We start from the raw sequence: 20577 nt of genomic DNA on the forward strand, positions 1-20577 counted from the left end.
GTTAGTCTCTCTGTGGCTGTTGTACTGTGGCATCTGGAATGGAGTCAGTGATCCATGTTTAGTCTAAGAGATCCAAGCATTAGTGTATGTTTTTGCTGGTTTGCACGTGAGAGAGATTGATAGACAGGCTGATTTTTCTTCATTGATTTGGACAGAGGGTTCTCTGTATGTCAGATAATGGAAAACAAATGCTCTATGCGTGTGTGCATGTGCATGTGTGTGCGTATGTGTGTGCGCATGTGTGTGTAGTCCCTGGCCTTTGCTCTCTCCTGCTGTTTCTAATATGCCGCATTAGCTTTAGAGACCGCCCAATGTAAGACAGTCAGTAACGCACACAGACACACACGCACAATCTTACATGCATTTATGAAACATGTTGTGTTATTCTTGAGGTATGTGATTACTGTGCAGCTGTGGATGACTGTAAGATTTTAGAAGGATATGAGCTGCAGATAAGAGATGTGGTCCTTTAGTTATATAAGGTGACAGCACTAAACACTTGATCAAATCTTGGGATCTAATGAGCTGAGGTGTTTCATGGTAGTGCAACACTACATTTTACAAAATGAAAAATAAATGAAAAAAAAAAAGATTTATATACTCACTGGCCACTTTATTAGATACACCTTACTAGTACTGGGTTTTTGCCTTCAGAACTGTCTTAATCCTTTGTGGCATATATTCAACAAGATACTGGAAGTATTTCTCAGAGAATTTGGTTCATATTGACAAGATAGCTTCACGCAGTTACTGCAGATTTGCCGGTTGCACATCCATGATGTGAATCTCCCGTTCCACCACATGCCAAAGAAGCTCTATTGGATTGAGGTCTGGTGACTGTGGAGGGCATTTGATTACAGTGAACTCATTGTTATGTTCAGGAAACCAGTCTGAGATGACTCGCGCTTTATGACATGGAGCATTATCCTGCTGGAGGTCATCAGAAGATGGGTACACTGTGTCATAAAGGGATGGACATGGTCAGCAATAATACTCGGGTAGGCTGTAGTGTTGGTACATTGCTCAGTTGGTACCAGAAGTTCCCAAAGTGTTCCAAGAAAATATTCCCCACACCATTACACCACCACCACCAGCCTGAATCGTTGATACAAGGCACATACTCTCTTCCCCATTCTGATGCTCCGTTTGAATTGAAGCAGATCGTCTTGACATGCCTAAGTGCATTGAGTTGCTGCCATGGGATTGGCTGATTAGAAATTAGCATTTAGAAGCAGTTGGACAGATGTACCTAATAAAGTGGCCAGCAAAAATGACTTGATTTGTTGAAGTTCAATTAAGCCAAAATGTATATATACATTTATTATTTATATATTGTATGTATATTATATATCATTACAGCAAAAAAAACTTGATTTGTTAATTAAAGCAATATGTAACTTATTGCGTAAATTCTTATATACAAAATTAATTTTTTATTTTACAAGAAATCATTTTATATGTACTTTTAATGTTACGTTAATTGAATTTTTCACACTAAAATAATGCAAATTTTACACAAAGTTATAGTGGTGTCAAACAATGTTGGGGGTAATGCATTACAAGTAATGCGAGTTCTGTAATAATATTACTTTTCTGAGTAATGAATTAAGTAATCAAAATTAATTAAAAATATTTAATGGGTTATACAACTGACTGAAGGTTATACAGTGTGTTGTTAAATGCGGAGCTCCTCTTTAAAAACAACAACAAACCCCCACCCTTGCAAATTCTGAAAAAGATCAAGTACAGCCAGGTCAGAAAAAATAACTTAAAAGTTTCGTAACGCATTAATTACCATAAAAATTTACTAAGTAATGCAACTAGTCACTTTTTAGGGGAGTAACTCAATATTGTGATGCAATACTTTCTAAAGTAACTTTCCCCAACACTGGTCACAACATTCTTTTGAAGTAAATACATGCAGATTAGTGGTCATTGTTAGTAGATTATCTACTACTAACCTAATTAACCTCACTAATGAAAATAACAAGGTTTAGTTAATATTTAGTTGTAATGCTTTTTGATTAATAAAATGGGACCATATAGTATAACCAATAATAATGTATGATATTTGGATTTAAAATCTATTACGAGTGTGAATCAAACGCAAACCATTCTTGGACCTTTTGAGTAAACTCGTCGAAATAAAATGCCTTAAAACACTATTTCATGCTAGCTTTCAGTGAATAGGGAAAATGATCTCCACAGCTCTTGGGTATCTGGCTAGTATTATGTCTGATTTTAGCTATAGGCTCAATTCAGCCCTGCAGTGATCGCTTTACCTTCAGACCTCAGTTCATATTCACACACCAGCAGAAACATCTGCAGACTGTTAAGCGCTGCCTACACAAGGTGATTTTGCTGTATGTCTGTCTGATTTCTTTTCATGCCAATTGGCCCTTTCATGCTGACATCTGCTTTTTTTCTCCCCTGGACTTTTTTCTGCATCTCTGTTCTTCTCCTTCCTCCAGAATTGATTTTCATGCTCTATCAGTAACCGTGCTCCCTGTGTCACAGACGCTCAGTAAATCATCCTGAAGACTCTGTTAGGAAGACACAAACACGCAGTCATGCACTTGGACACTGTAGTGACATTTTGTATTCTCGAAGACTTTTCTCTTCTTTTTTTTGCTCTTAAAATATAAATGATATACTGTGATCGTTCATGTTTCACAATAATCCAGATTGTTCTAAAAAAAAAAAAAAAAAAAAAAGATGGTGATTTATACAAAATAGCAGTTCAATTTTGGAATCATGTTGTCCTGAAGTTTTCTGGAGCTCAACCATCAACTACACAGACTGTCAATAGTCTCTCAGCAGGTAATTTGCTTGTTTTTTTAAGATGTCTGTGTATTTTAGCTGTGTAATTGCACCTTCTTTCCTTCTAATCATGTCTTGAGATTTTCCTTTAAAAAGTGTCCAGCTCTGTTCAGTTGAGGATACCTCTTCTCCAAGGGGTGAGTAATAGAGATATCAATCAATCATTCCTTCTTTTGGCTTAGTCCCTTATTTATCAGATATTGCCTCAGTGGAATGAACCACCAACTATTCCAGCTTACATGTTACACCATGGATTCCCTTCCAGCCACAACCTACCTAGCACTGGGACACATCCATAATCTCACACATTTACACGTGTAACTCAGACAATACAGCAAATGTTGCTTACCCAATTCACTGATAGTGCATGTGTTTGAACTGTGGGGGAAACCAGAGCAAATTCGGAACTTGAACAAGTGACCTTCTTGCTTTGAGGCAATAGTACTAACCACTGAGCCACCATATCAATTATTGACAACTATTTTCTATGAAAACTATCACTTTATATTTTTATCAATATAAAGAAAAACTATACTGTCCATTATTTTCCCTTTATATTTATACTATTTTCAAAAATGAAAGTGAGACACTACCTTTAAACTTTGTAGTGTGTTCCAGGTGCTGTCATATCCTACAATCTAACATCCATAACTGCCACTCAATAACATTGAAATACACACATGATGATGGAAATAAAGGCGGCATAGACTATAGTGAAGATATTTTACTGGAAATTGCTCTTCTCTGCATTAATTTCTGCTTCTATATTTACAGTAGTCTTGCTTCATTATGTATTTAATAATATTCAGTGTCAGTTGTCATTTATTATTATATTCAGATAGAAACGTGTTAGAACGCTGTCATTTTGGTGACTTCACATCAGTTAAATTGAAGCCTATTTTAAGAAAAATTATTTTAAAACCCTAATGCTGATCATACACAGGGCAACTTTGGAAAATGATGCCATAAATGGGCAACTGGGTGAGAAACGTGGTCACTAAGGGCAATGGGCTACAGATACAATACTGTTGACCATTATTCATAGAAAAAGATAGCCAAGCAACATCGCTTTGAAAAATATCTCGGCCACATTGCCCAAAAAATTGCTGTGTATTATCAGCATAACAGAGATTTAAAAACTTTTTAATAAAGTATACATGAAAGATAATAATATCAAATAAATAAAAAAATCTACTAATATGAATTAAATCTTAATTAAAATCTTATTAATGTTGTATACTAAAATAGTTTAATACTTAAAACCTTAATTTACTACTGTTTCGAATGCATCTCAATACAGTAGATACATTTACATGCATGTCTTGTTTTTGCACTATTTGTCCACACAGTTTGAATACAGAATTGGACTCCTGTTTCTCATTCAGAGAAGAAACCAAGAAGACAGAATAACAACAAACTACTCATGATGACAAAACAATAGACGTGTGTGCAGCTCTGGATATATGTGTCCAAAAGAAATAGTTATTACAACTTGAACTTTTCAACTAAACTGAACCTAAACTCTGAAAACTGGACTGGCAGTTTCAATTTACTAGAATTTCTACGTTAAGCTGCTTTGACACAATCTGCCTTACAAAAGTGCTATAGAAATGAACGTGAATTGAATTGAACTTGGCCATCAGGTGAATAACAACACTGTTTGTCAGGAAAGAAATCAAGTGAAAAACTAGAAAATGACAAACTACACTGTAAAAAAAAAAAAAGGTTTACTCAACTTAAAATTTTAAGGCAACAAACTTCAGGACATTGTTCAGTTTACTCAACATAAATCAAGTCAAGTGCAGTAACTGGGTTGAAAGTTGAGTCAACTCAAAAATGTCCTGAAGTTTACTGCCTTAATTTTAAATCGAATCAGCAATTTTTTTTTTACAGTGTATTGAAGATGACTAAGACAGTAAACAAAATTGATAAGTACATGTGTCAGAGGACTGAATGATTTCCATAAGTGTATTTTAATTGCGCACAAAGAGATCTTTTTGCAAAGAAGAAAAACAGACACTGGACAAGGAATTAATCGCTCTACTGAGCATGTCTCCTGCATGCTATCAAGTGAAGTATACACTTTTTACTGTGCGCACACACTAACCCTAACCTTAACATGGACAAGAACTGAATACACTTTGGGCTAAAAAACTCTAATTTTGCTCTGACGCCTGGTCTGAGCTGAGACCACATCACATCTGGAGTTCATTTCACACACACATTCACAGTCGTACCCTGCCCTGTGTCACACACTTTCCCCTCTGCTTTAAAACACTTCTGTTCTGTCCTCTCTGTTCGCTCTCCCTGTCACTCTTTTTCAACTCGACACTCATTCCATCATTCACTTTCTCTCTCTCTCTCTCTTTCTCAGATTTTTCTTTTTTACGCTTTCCTGCTGCAGCTGTTGCCATTCCCAAGCACGAATAATACCAGCCACACACACACACACACACACACACACACACTTTGGCCTTTCACCCATAAATACCTTCTCACCCACATCTCCACAAGTCTTATGGTCTGACATTCATAGCAACAGTTCAATAAGTGTGAGCATAGTAGTGTGTGTGTGCGTAAACGAGAGATGCAGGAATCAATTCTAATTCTTGCTGTGTGTTAGATTGTGCTGTATGTGGGAGCTGAACAAAACCTAGAGGATTTGCTGGGTTTGTCAATGTTTGGTCCGATATGGTCAGTAACAGAGCTTGCACATTTTATCATATTATATTATGGTAACACTTTACAATAAGGTTCATTAGTTAATGCATTTACTAACATGAACTAATCATGAACAACACATGTACAGCATTTATTAATCATAATTGAACATTTACTAATGCATTATTAACATCCAAGTCCATGCTTGTTAACATTAGTTAATGCACCATGAGTTAACATGAACTAACAATGAACTACTGTATTTTCATTAACTAACGTTAACTAACATGAACAAATACAGTAGTAGATGTATTGTTCATTGTTTGTTCATGTTAGTAAATGCATTAATTAACATTAATTAATGAACCTTATTGTAAAGTGTGACCTATATTATTTTATTGTATATTATGTTATTATATTAGACTATGTTATATTATATTGTTATATTAATGTTTATTATGTTATTCATTCAGTTTCTTTCCGGCTTAGTCTCTACTAATCTCGGGGGTCGCCTCAGCGTAAATGCGCCAACTTATCCAGCATATGTTTTAAAATATTATGTTATATTATGTTACATTATATTATAAATTAGTGTTTGAGATACAAATATAGTTTTTAATAATGTTTAAAATTTTAGAAAATTATCTATTCATCCATCATGTTTGTATGTATAAATGAATGTATCCTCCAAACTAAAACTATATCATGTTATATTTTTTATACATTATAGAAAATAAGATAAATCATTCATTAATTATCTTTTCGACTTAGTCCCTTTATTAATCTGGGATCGTCACAGTGGAATGAACAGCCAACTTATCCAGCATATGTTTTACGCAGGGGATGCCCATTCAACTGCAACCCATCACTGGGAAACATCCATACACACTCATTCACACCCATCCACTATGGCCAATTTTAGCCTACCCAATACACTTATACTGGATGTTTTTGGACTTCTCGCGGTGCAAACCGGAGCACCCGGAGGAAACCCACGCGAACACGGGGAGAATATGCACACTCCACACAGAAATGCCAACTGGCCCAGCCTGGGCTTGAACCAACCACCTTCTTGCTGAAAAGTGATTGTGCTACCTATTTCAATGCACACATGCAGAAATGAGTTGTGAACAACAGACACTAGCTCACACACTGCCTGATTTCAGTCAAAGTTCAGTAGGTAGAACAGTTGTGCTCTTCTCTCCTCGATGGCCTGAGTTTCAACTCCCAGACCGAGCTGCAGGTGAAGAGGCCAGTCCTGTAATGAAGACCCGAGAGGAGACTAAACCACAAGACCATTAATTCAATGCTGATCCAACGCAGAATACACGTTTAACACTGTTTCATACAACACAACACTCAAGAGAAGGTGAGAGCAACAAGGTCAGAAGGCGACTCCATAAAAAACTGCACATGGGTCTGATGGATGAAGAATTGAAGCTGTGGGAATGTTAAGCTGGAGCGTCTCCTGCTGGCCGGTAATCATACTACACCCGAATCACCAACTCAGCATCACTGCATCATCATCACCAAACCAGCAGAAACTCCATTTTTGACAATATTGGAAATAAAGTAGCGGATGTAGCCTAGACGATAGATAATAATGTACGTTCGCCGTTTTAAAGTAACCAGCTGTAATTTTAGGCCTACGTGTCTCTGGTCTACAAACATTTAAAAGTACATTTTCTATTGTAATTTATACATCACCCGAAAGCTAAACAAACAAGACTTATATTTTTGTATATTCTGTTAGGATAGGACATTATTTGGTCGAGTTAACTATTTGAAAATCTAGAATACGAGAGTTAAAAAACTAAAATCTAAATAAGCCCACACTGTAAAAAAAAAATCTGTAAAATAACAGTAAAATGACTGTATATTTTAACAGATTTTTTCCGTATACACGTATTACGGGTGTTTTTCAAGCAGTGAGAAAATCGCCTTTAATGTACTACTTATAAAGAACATCGTATACATTTGTGTAGGCCTATTTGTTTTATTGTTTTTGCCTAATTTTAATTGTTATATAAATGGCATTTTTTTTTATCAACGACGTATATACTATTAGTATTAGATATAATTTAAACAGTCCTATACAGTATATATATATATATATATATATATATATATATATATATATATATATATATATATATATATATATATATATATATATAGTTAAAGTCAGAATTATTAGCCCCCTTCAAATTTTTTTCTTCTTTTTAAAATATTTTCTAAATGATGTTTAACAGAGCAAGGAAATTTTCACAGTATGTCTGATAATATTTTTTCTTCTGGAGAAAGTCTTAATTGTTTTATTTCGGCTATAATAAAAGCAGTTTTTAATTTTTTAAACAATTTTAGGGGCAAAAATATTAGCCCCTTTAACCTATATTTTTTGTCGATAATCTACAGAACAAACCACTTTTATACAATAACTTGCCTATTTACCCTTACCTGCCTAGGTAACTTAATTAACCCAGTTAAGCCTTTAAATGTCACTTTAAGCTGTATAGAAGTGTCTTGAAAAATATCTAGTAAAATATTATTTACTGTCATCATGGCAAAAATATCTAGTAAAATATTATTTACAGTCATCATGGCAAAGATAAAATAAATTCGTTATTAGAGATGAGTTATTAAAACTATTATGTTTAGAAATGTGTTCAAAAAATTTGCTCTCCGTTAAACAGAAATTGGGGGGGGGGGGGGGGGGGCAATTAAGCGGTCTAAAAATTCAGGGGGGCTAATAATTCTGACTTCAACTGTGTGTGTATATATATATATATATATATATAATTTTTTAACCCCATATTTTATGCATACTTAATTTACAAAACTGTCTTAGCAAAATTGCATTCATCAATTTTAATTTTATTTAATAAAATTAACGAAACAATAGGCGCACTCAAATGTCTGCCAACAGATGACGCTGTTTCCCTACTCAAAATAAATCAGGTGTGTTTTGTTTTTCCAACCCATTTTCACGTGCAGCAGGTACATCAAAGATGGTGCGCTCTTGTCTTTGTTTCTATAAAGAAACGCATTTGGACATTTTTTACTATCGGTCCATCTCAAACTGACCCATCAAAAGTGCCCTGTCTGAATTTAAGTCCACTTGGACGGGCTGTGGGAGAGTCGAGAAAAGTACTCAGCAAAGTCCATCTACTGTTATCTCACATTACGGATATAACAGGAAGGTTTAATGACAGAGCGAGAAACATTGTTGTTCCTGCATTTATCGAGGAAGACGCGTTCATTCAGGCGTTCAGGCGACAGAAAAACTCCTTCACTTCCCCTTTCTGCCCTCTCACTTCAGTTCTTCCGCAAAGCAGGTGTTTTCAGCAGCGCGTTTCAGATGCAGACGCTTCTAACTGCCGTGCGTTTGCCCATTTACGGTTCCCCATGTCCCCGTGTGAGTAATACAGCGTCCAGCGTTTAAGTCTTTCAGACGTGTATTTTGCTCAGAAGGCATCATGAAGTTTAACGGATATCTGAAGTTGCGTATCGGTGAAGCGGTGGACCTGAAGCCCACGACCACCTCCATGCGCCACGCCGTGATGTTCAACAAGGCGACCCAAACACTAGACCCCTACATAGTCGTGAAAGTGGACGAGTATAAGATCGGACAGACGCACACCAAGCTGAAAACCAACATGCCCACTTATAACGAGGAGTTCTCCGTTAACGTAAACAACGGTAAGCAAGTGGAGCTCGCCGTTTTTCATGACGCACCGATCGGTTACGATGACTTTGTGGCCAACTGTACTATCCAGTTTGACGATCTGATGAAGACCAACAGCAGAGAGGAGTCTTTTGAAGGATGGGTGAGCAAAGAATAAAGAGTTTCTTCTATTTTATAACGTGCATAATGTTGACATCATTTTGAATATTTAGACAAGTGCAGAATAAACATGATGTTTGTTTTGATGGGACAGACGTGAGTGAGCATCTATGAATAGAGTTATTGTCCCATATGCAGAATAGGAGACTCGTGAGAATGTTCACATGAAGACGTTATACAATTGGCGTCAGATTTGAGTTTTGCAGAAAAGTGGCAGAGTTTAATTATTAATGCTAAATATACACATCTTACAAATATTTAAAGTTTGAGCAGTTTCATACAAATGTCAACCTTCCTATGAAAAAAATAACTTATTACCAAAATAGTGAAACCTTTCTACGTTGTATCCGTAGGCTTATACTGTAAAAATACTCAAAAATGTCTCTGTCAGTGTTTTCAAACAATTATATTTAATTTACCAAAGTCACATACGCAGCGGAGAGACGTCACATCCATAACCAAGCTTTTTCCTCATAAATGCAAAAATGTCAAGTAAAATAGAATCACTATTTTTGGTTTTATAGAGTTCCCACTCTTATCCACTTCTATCCTGTTGATTCACGTTGTTTCAGTTGGGTTGTGGAGTTTAATTCACAGAATTTCTGCAAAGTATTTTGAACACTGTAAACTTGCATACTTTTTGGTCACATCCACAACGCATGTTTATTTTCCTCATTTCCAATATAAAAATGTTTGCAGATTGATATTTTACTGATCCCATGAATTGTGTTTTGTTGTTTTGGAAAATATAAACATGTTTCAATATAATGTTAACATTTACGCTCTCTGTGAATTTATGAGTTGAGTTTTTACTACAAATGTCACATCCATTACGCTGGAATTGCTTGTATGTTATTTTTTCACACAGTAGGTACACACATACATCTCCAAAAATAAAATAACAAAATAAAAAGTTTAGGATCATAAACTGTCAGCACATTAAATCACTAAATATGGAAAAGTAAGTAGTGTAATATTTCGTCATCAACTGTAGCTGATTTTGATGCTTTTATCAATCTTTGATTCTAATATTTGCATGCTGTGAATTAAGTTTGAAAAGTGTGCAAGGTCTCTTGTAGTGCAAGTAAAAAAAATGTAAAAATGTACTTTTTTTGTACATTAAAACGTAAATTAAATTGGTAGTTTAGAAACGTTTTTAATGTATTATATTAATGAGTTTAAAATGGTTTTAGATGAAAAAAATTGTCATTATTACTGCTTAAAATGTCACATTCACCATGACCATGCATCAAATTTCAAGTTTCGATGAAGTTTAAAATTAAATTTTAATCTGCCATAAATATAATAGAGAAAACATACACTGTTAACCCAGCAGTCAATGTAATCCAATGAAATGAGTGTAGTTAACTCAAAATTAAGTTTGAAAGTTAATTCTACTCATTTGAAATGAGTTTTAACTCAGTTGAAGGTAACAAGTTAATAAATACCTCATTACTTTAACTTAAATGGAGGAAGTTCAAAGCACTCATAGAGATCAGTTTTTTTAGCTCAAATGGTTTGAGTTGCCTTAACTTATCGAGTTTGTACTCAGTTGTTTTGTGTTCTTTTCATTTGGTGGGTTTTACAGTGCTCAGATTACTTGATTCACTCATATAGTTTAAGTTCACAGTACTCATTAGGATTAGTTTTTGGACTTAAATGGTTGGTTGCAATAGGGTATATGCGGAGGTATGCTATGCTAAAGGACTTTTAATTTGTCATTTATCTGGGTTAAGCGTTTCCAGTGAACTGGATGTCATAGCAAAATCGGCGCGTTTAAGGTCTGTTTTCTTTAAAAATCAGCGATCTCCACTGGCTGCGTTATATCTGATATAAAGTGGGTCTCAGATTATACAAGAAGCACTGCATTAAATTACATTTTCCCCGCCATGTCTTTAAAATATGATCATTTATTTTACCCCAGTATATACAATGGAGCTTCTGTGCTACCCTGTCGATCCTAACAGGCACGTGCAAGTAAATGGCTTTTTTCTCATTTTACGCTTGAGCAACTAAGTGAATGCCAAAGTGTATTTAACTGATTGTACTTTTATTACATTATATTACAATATCAATGCTGTAAAAGGATCCGTATAAAATGGAAAAAGTCACATTAACAGTTCACCGGAAGTTTATTAGTATGGGAAGAAACACTAGCTCGGCATATACCCTATCGGTTTCCTCAAATGGTTTAACTTTTTGGGTTTTACAGTGTATATATAATCAGCCTTAACTATGTTAAGGTTTATATATTAGTTATTGTTCTACTCTAATATTATGAATAAATAGAATGCTTCTTTACTTATTTTACTTTTACTTACTTTTTCTTAAACTGTTAAATTTAATGCTGACAATTGAGTTAATCAAATTTACATGTACTTTTTATGCCTTTTTTATTACTGGTTCTCATGCAGCACATGCAACATCTATTTAATTTTATACAAATGAATAAAAACATATATTTACACATTTCATGAATTAAAGTCGGTTTTATTGCACTCAGTGTATTATTTATTTCAGTGTAAGTAACAAGGAGTGCTGTAAAAGAATGATGTAAAATGGTTCACATTTTAAATCTGCAACAAACATTGGCTAAGAAACTAGTTCACACACAACTTTTTTTGAAGACAAATTTTGCAGCGTTTGTTTTTATGCAATATTCAGCATTTATATAATTTTTTTAATATGCATTAATAAGAAAATGTATGTTATGCATTAAATGAAGTGAGAATCTGCTGGTTTAGATTGGTGGTAGGTCACATATAATAGTGATTTCAGCTCATTTGAACATTTCCTACTTCATTTACACTGACAGTATTATATTCAGCACTTCTTGGTTTCTCCTGAACCTTACGCAGTGCATTGTGTTTCATTTGATTTCGTTCCTTTATGTTTCATGCCCTACTGCACTGCATTTTGTTGTTTTATTTGTTCCACTCTGTTTGATTGCATCTGCTTGCTTGTGCTTTTTTGTTTAGCGTCTTTTGTTTTGTGCTGCTGTGTGTGTTTTCCCCACTCTGTGAACAGCAGAAGCGCAGTAAGGTTTTGAGTGTTATCATCTCACACCATCAAAAGTGGCTTCACACTAACGCCCATGTCCGACAATGCATCTGACCTTTGACTGCAGCTCTGAGCACAGATGGAGCGATGCTGTTCAGTGGTTATTAAAAGGAAGTCAAGGCTCAAATGCACTGTTTGGAATGGAGTTCTTAGTCTTACAGTACTTTGGTTGCAGCAGCTCAGACCAGCTGAAACCTCGTGCTCTGTGGTTTTAGCATCTTCTGTGGTTAAAACACCTCAGTGCTTGTTTGTCTACACGTCTTGCATGCAAGCATGTTAACTTAACATTGCTCCAGTGCTTTTTAAGGACATGGTAACTGTAAAAAAAATTATAACATAGAAAATAACTTGTCAGCATTTCAGTGACCAGGCCAAACATGCACGCTCAACACCACTTGCTTGTCCTTGCTTAGCAGAAGTGGTGAAAGTCTTCATGTAACCTTATTGTTACTATTGCTTCTCTTTTCTCTGAAAGCATTTGCATATATATATATATATATATATATATATATATATATATATATATATATATATATATATATATATATATATATATATATATATATATATATACACACACATACATATATACATATAGTTGTATGTATGTATGTATATATTTATGTATGTGGCCACTTTATTAGGTACCAGGTTGGACCCCTTTTGCCTTCACAACTACTTTAATTTATTATTGCTTAGACCAGAAAAATAAAATAGTGATTACAGGTTGAAGGCATATAGTAGAAATAAAAGTACCGATACAGCACTAAAAATATACTCAAGGGAAAGTAAAAATACACATTTTTAAAACTAATTAGTAAATGGCAATTTTTGAGAAAAAACTACTCAATTACAATAATTTGAGTATTTGTAATTATTTACTTTACACCACTGAGACATAAATGGTAATATTTATTATAAATTGTTATTATTTATTATTATAATATTTATTAAATATATAAACAAATTATTCAAAATTTCAAATAAAAACATTTACTTGGATCTTAAATGCTCAGATTAACAAAGGTTTTTGTCACTGGAAGTCCAAGTTATTCCAACAGATTGAGATTTCTTTACTCTTCTGAAGTCCAAACCTATTATGTTATCAGAAAAAAAAAATGGCTAAAACAGCATTTTTGTTATACATGCAAAAAAGCATCTTTTATTTTAATTGAATAAAAGAAAAATGTAATTTTATTAAAAATAATAATTATCATGTGCTTTATCATAGCTGTTTATCTATCTATCTGTAAAAGATCATGTTTTCAGATGTTTCATTCAGAAGGGTTAAGAAATGAATATTTTGCTAAATATTAAAACCCCATTTTAACCTAATAAAAGTGATTTGATATTATTATTTTAAAATTGGAAGAAATGTGGTCAGACTTTTTAAAAATAAAAACATGTCATTTTATTCAAACCCATATCTAATTAAACCGATCTTCAAGTTGTCTCTCAATTTCCCTTCTATAACTGTATGTTTATATATGTGCCGGACACCACTATTATATTTAAGATGGTCAAAACAGGTTTGACACAAATAAATGTAAACTGCCATTCAAAATTTGACTTCAGTAAGAATTCAAAAATACTTCAGCAAAAATGCAAACGGGCCATAAGTAACAGCAGATACTTTTATTTTTTGTTTACAATACTTTCATTTTCAAAGGTTTGATTAACATTTTAAAATAAATTGCTATTCAAAAATATATAAAAAGACAATTATTTGAAATTGTTTATATTTTTTGTCTTAATATTAGTCATCATTTCAAAAAAAAAATATTTACTTGAATCTTAAATGGTCAGATTAACAAAGGTTTTTGTTGGTTGCCATTGAAATTCCAAGTTATTCCAACAAACTGCGATTTCTTTACTCTTCTGAAGTGTAAACTTATTATGTTATCAGAAATGAATATAAATCGCTAAACTTAGATAAATGGCTAAACAAATAAACATTATTTTAAATTAATAAAAGAAACATGACATTTTATTAAAATTAATAATTATCATGTGCTTTGTCATAGCTTTTTATCTATTAAAGATCTTGTTTTCAGATGTTTACTTAAGAAGATTTAAGAAATCAATATTTCTCTAAATATTATATCACATTTTTAACCTAATAAAAGTAATTTGACAATAATATTATTTAAGAAGAAATGTGATCAGACCTTTATAAAATAAAAAATGTCATATTAAAACCCTATCTACTAATTCCAGGAAATCCGGCAAACTGATTTTCAAGTTGTCTCTCATATTTTTCCATTTATAACTGTATGTGTTTATACATGAGTCTGACACCTGTATCATATCTAAAAAGGTCAAAATAGGTTTGACACAAATAAATGTACACTGCCATTTAAACTTTGAGTTCAGTAAGAATACAAAAATAATGATGCAAACTATATTGCTATTCAAAATATGTTTAAAAATCAAATATTTGAAATTGTATATATATTGTCAAAATATTAGTATATTTTTCCTTGAAATTGCAATCTTGGTTGGCAGAAGAGACTTTTTTTTAACGACCCCAAATATGTAAACAGTCGTGTTTATCAGTTGACCTCAGAGATACATTCTCATTTTTATTGCTTCTGCAGCTGCAGGTCACATAACCGCTAATGAATGATACTCCACTTTCATCCTGTCTAGGCTGTGGGCGATCTCTGCCAAGTTTCGCTTATTCTGTGAGTGTGTGTGTACTTGTGTCTCTGTTGAGCCTCAGGCTTTTGGGACAGATGGTATGTAGAGAAACTTGCAGTTCACAACACCACACACACACACACACACACAAACACACACTGTGTGTATACGTTTCACAACATGGTAACTGCCTCTAGGAATCCAGCAGTTTCTGTTATGCTGTTTTTCATGTCAGTGAATATAGCATCAAAAGTGTTTATAAAATGGAAGCTGCATTGAAGATTCACTTTCTGTGTTAGAGGCAGTATATATTTCTATTTTCAGTTCTGACCAAATAAAAGGAAGTATGTCTCTGGTGAAAAAAAATATTCAAGTGATCTCACTTGGAAGTTAATAAAGCAAGCTACTTTTACAGATTAAAAAAATGTGAAAAAAGGAGAAATGCTGTAGAAATGCTGTATAAATGGCATAAGATCTCATTTAAATAAGATATAAAATTAATTCATTTTTATATAGATGAAAGTGGATTTGACATGTTTAGTTCTATATCATAAGCAGGTCTTCACACGCCCACAAAATTGGTTTTCTACAAATTAGAGCTTACCACAGGCCTAGAAACAGCCCCATTTACCTCCTCTCTTTTTCCATTTCTGTGTTTGTCTTTTTGTAAAACTCTTCTCATTTCCCCTCTACAATGAATTGAAGTCTAGCTCTAATATTTCAGTTCTGCCTGACATTTTCAATGATCCAAAGGTGTTTTTGAACAACAAAACAGTATTTGTCTGATTGGTTGAATGTGTCATTGGTTTCAGTGCATGCTTGTTTACCTGAATATGAAAATTAAAAAAAGATTGGCATTACAAATCTGGAAAATTAGATTAATCTAGGTTCAATTATAGTCAAATCATAAAAACGCGCTGAAATATATAAACTTATATCTTCTGTATTTCTTACATAAAAGAGGGTACATAACATGGTACAGACATGCAGTCTGCAAACAGTCACATCATTGCTACATTGCAATGTGATTTGTTTCTGCAGCTTGTTTAACATTTAATTATATTTAACAAGGTTCATTATTGGTTAGTCCTCCAGCACAGTTCAGGATCTGTTTTTTATTCCTGTCTTTTTTGTATGCTTGGTTATGCAGCAGTAGCATTAGCATACATTAAGGCCCTCACCACATCAAGCTCACTGTCTGGCAATCTTTGTTTTTGCAGTGTGTTTTTTTTTCCTGAGAGAACTTTGTTTGACTCTTCAATTTAGCATATCTATTTCATAACAACATGAGCTTCATGAAATAGAACAGTCATCTTCATTCATAAATTTAAAATGCAAAGCAAGGGTTTGTTTGCGACTTCTATATAGTCATACTGTAGATTTAGTTTCCGTTTTTGAACCTAAACTACTGATACCTGCTGATATTGACAATACTGTCTAGCTGGTCACAGGCTTGCTGTTTTTGTGATGTGCTAAAGCACAACTTTTTTTAAGTTCAGATGCATTGTGATGCATGTGATAATGTGACACCAAATTCAGCTTTTTGTTGTCGGTTTAATAGTTTACACAAAATTGATAATTGTCTCCCCATGTGCTCGCCCTACTCTAGATCTAAACCTGTATGATTTTCTTGCTTCTGTTGATCACAAAATAATTTTGTGAGAATTTATTTGTAAATTGTTGGAATACTATTATTTGGATGCCACTGACGTCTCTGGTATTCCTAATATAATGGTTATTGTAAACAACATTGCAATTTAAAATGCAATTTAAAATTGAATTTTTAAGTGTTTTTTTACTTTCCTTGCTAATCAGCCCATCTGCAGCGTGTGAACTGAACAGCATGCATGCTTTTAAAAGAGATAGAATCAGAATAAATGGCAAGTTACAGTACAGTTCATCGTTGTTTGAATTACATTTGACATTAAAATTCAAAGTAATCACATTGGCAATTTAAAATGTGGGGGCGGCATGATGGCTCAGTGGTTAGCACTGCACCTCACAGGAGGAAGGTCTATGGCTTGAGTCCCGGCTGGGCCAGTTGGGATTTCTGTGTGGAGTTTGCATGTTCTCCCTGTGTTTACATGGGTTTCTTCCGGGTGCTTCGGTTCCCCTCACAATCCAAAGACATGCAGTATAGGTGAATTGAATTTAAATTGGCTGTGGCGTATGAGTGTGTGTGAATGATATAGTGTATGGGTGTTGCCAGTTCTGTATTGCGGCTGGAAGGGCATCCCCTGCATAAAACATATCCTGGAGTAGTTTCCGATTCATTTCTCTGTGTCTCTGATTGAGACTAAGCCGAAGGAAAATAAATGAATGAATTTAAAATGTGTTTTAATGTGTTATTCATAATTATTGTTATTGTTGAAACTATCGCTGAAACTATTGTTTACAGTTTTTATTTTTTTTTACTTGTATATATTTTTTTATTGTGTGTAATTTTATTTATTGTAATTTGTTTTTAAAATTCGACTTTTTGTATTAATATTATATGTTAGGCACCTGAGAGTGACGCAATTTCAATTCTCTGTATGTCCTGTACATTTGGTTGAATTGACAATAAAGCTGACTTTGACTTGAATTACTATTCATCTGAAATGTTATTATTAAAATGAAATACAATTACTCTTATTATGTATTTTAAGCGAGTAACTTGGTTATTCTGCTAATCTACAACCCTGAATGCTATAGAAACTCCATACTTGCTCATTAAATGCAGGCACAACACATCAGATCTGTCACAAACCAATCGCCAATGAATATTGAGAAAAGTCACTTTAAAGAATCTAAGCGTAAATAACACACTTTAACTTCTTTATTTGTCTGTACATATAATATCATACAGTTGTATTATTTCAAAGTCATTGAAACATATAACATATTAAAATTTATTATATTAGGTAATATATATATATATATATATATATATATATATATATATATATATATATATATATAAGGTAAGACCTAATGAAATAAATACATTTTTGTCCATTTTTGTTTTTGTGATGCAGGTTGATCTTGAACCTGAGGGTAAGGTTTACATCCTGGTTACTCTCACAGGCTCATTTATTGATGGTAAGTTCCTCCTTTAATTTCTTGTAGCTTTCCTTTTTTTAAATGTCTTTAGGCACAAATTTGTCTTTTGTGAAGTGTTATTTTTAAAGCAAAGATATGACCATCAGTTTAGCGGTAACACTTTATGTAATGTGACGCTTGACAACGGAGTGAGGATCCTTATGCAGGTCTTTATTAATCAGGATGGTCAGGCAAGCAGTGGTCAATACAGTAACAAACAGATAGCCAATCCAGAGTCGTAGTCGAAAAATAAAAGGCAGATGGTCAGAAGGCAGGCAGCGGACAGTGTAGAAAAACAAAACAAAGCAAGGTCAAACATGGAAAACAAGGCAAGGGAAAACACGTTGTAATGTTCGCTCACAGGATACAAGACTCAGCAACAATGTATGTGTGTGTGTGTTGTCTATATAGTCCGTGAATCCGTCCGTGAGCAGCTACAGCTGTGTCTAATCAGTGGAGACTTGGAGCAGGTGTGTTTGTGTGTGTTGCATGACTGGATCTATAGTTCATTATGAGGCAGGATTGTGGTATAAATGTGAATGTTTTCCAGCATTATGTAGTGGTTAGATCGCTTGTGGTCGTGACACTTTACAATAAGGTTGTATTAGTTAATGTCAGTCAATGTATTTACTTACATAAACAAACAATGTAGAATGCATGTATTACAGTATACATTCACATTTGCTCATGGTAGTTAATGGAAATAAAGTCAAAATAAGATCAAACTAATAAAAGTAAGCTTGAATTTGGATTTTACTAATGCATTAGTAAATGTTGATCTATAAATAATAAATGTTGTACAAGTATTATTAGTTTCAGTATTAGTTTATGTTAGTAAATACATTAACTAATGAAACCCTATTGTAAAGTGTGGCCAGTTTAGCTTTGTTTGAACAGAAGGCATATCATATCTTATTAGCCATATCAAAAACCCAAATCATCTGATTCATGGCTAATTAATAACCAAAATCTCAACAAAAATATTTCTTTGTCCAGGTCGTCATGGAAGAAAATGGATTCCTATTTTGCTGTCGAGATAATAGTTAATTAAATGCTAGACTACCAGACATGCCAACATTTGTTAGTGGTCCACTATGATGCACAAAACCAGCTTCACACAGTCATCTCTCCGATCATCTTTGACATGAAGTGTTTCTATGTGTGAATCTCACACCCCCAACACTAGGGTTGTGAAACTAGCTTATTTTAAAGGCCTGTGGTTTAGCCTGCAAAGAATTGACAAGACTCAATAAGAGCAGTGAACGGGGGCTCATGATCTAGCGCTCTTCCCCCTCACCGTCAAAATAGTATTACAGGAAATGCCTACATGCTGAATGGTCATGCATCATGAAATAATAAAGCTTGTTCCGTATCTCTGTGTTTAGAGGATGCTGGAGGAAACGCGCGCCCCTACAAAGAGTTTAATCGAAAACGGCAACAGGCAGTCAGAAGAAAAATTCACCAAGTCAACGGGCACAAATTCATGTCAACTTTCTTAAAGCAACCAACATTCTGTTTCCACTGCAAAGAGTTCATATGGTAATGCACTTTTAACACATTCATGCACATCTTTTTTACATGAAAATAAAAACATGACTAAAAGTGTGTGGAAAAAATGCATAAGATATAATCATGAGTCCATGATCAACAACAACAAAAAATACATACTCATATTAGGGCTGTACAATATATTGTTTCAGCATCGATATTGCAATGTATGTCCTCAATAGTCGCATCGCAGGATTTGCTTGATTATATTTGATCAACAATTGAGAATACATGAGATTTCGTTGCAAAGTATAACCATAACAGAGTAAAACTTTATCACTTGCATGTGTTTTAAAGTCATTTCAAGAGAGTGTAAAGCATTCAGGCAGTATAACATACAACATTTGTAACATTAAAAGGGTGGTCCTGAGTGTATTTTGTAAGGCTTGGTTGTGTTTATAACATGCAAAGCAATGTGTGCTCATGCTTCACCTGTAGAAAAATCGCATTATTGTTCCATATGTCTTACTTTGATTATTCACTGCTACTCAGCTAACATAAAAACGACTAACATATTTCCTAGTTTCTCCGAAAGGGCTGCCCTCAAGCGGCTCTGATTGGTCAGCTAAAAAAAATTGCTGTGATTTGTGGATCAGCTCCATGTCACCAGGAAAAGCATTACATTCCTACAAGCATGTGCTTTTGTGCTGTGTAAATGCTGTGAGTCGGAGTAGCTGTTAGCCGTATCAGTTTAAGCAAAAATGAGACATAAAATGACACAGAGCACACAGCTGAACCTCATGCCAGCTCTCTAAAATAAAATCTGACAAGTGTCTTCACATATATTGGAGTTATAAGCATATTTAAGTAATATGAAACGTTCACATATCTTTTGTGAGTTTGTTATTTGAGGTGTAGAACGCAGAGAAAGTGGCTGCATGGAGAGAGACACTGCAGCGCTGGTGAAGATTTTGGGTGTTTAC

General features: G+C 34.0%; 1 protein-coding gene across 1 annotated transcript in view; it reads left to right on the forward strand.

Moving 5' to 3' along the window:
• Positions 1 to 8799: 8799 nt before the first annotated feature.
• The window catches only part of prkcha (protein kinase C, eta, a), a 32199-nt gene continuing 20421 nt past the window's right edge, over positions 8800 to 20577 (forward strand). Inside the window, 3 exon segments of the mRNA NM_001123056.1 lie at positions 8800 to 9308; positions 18043 to 18106; positions 19492 to 19645. Coding sequence (NP_001116528.1) covers positions 8958 to 9308; positions 18043 to 18106; positions 19492 to 19645 — 569 coding nt within the window. The 5' untranslated portion in view covers positions 8800 to 8957.

This window comes from Danio rerio, chromosome 13 (assembly GCF_049306965.1).
Source record: "Danio rerio strain Tuebingen ecotype United States chromosome 13, GRCz12tu, whole genome shotgun sequence".
NCBI lineage: Eukaryota > Metazoa > Chordata > Actinopteri > Cypriniformes > Danionidae > Danio > Danio rerio.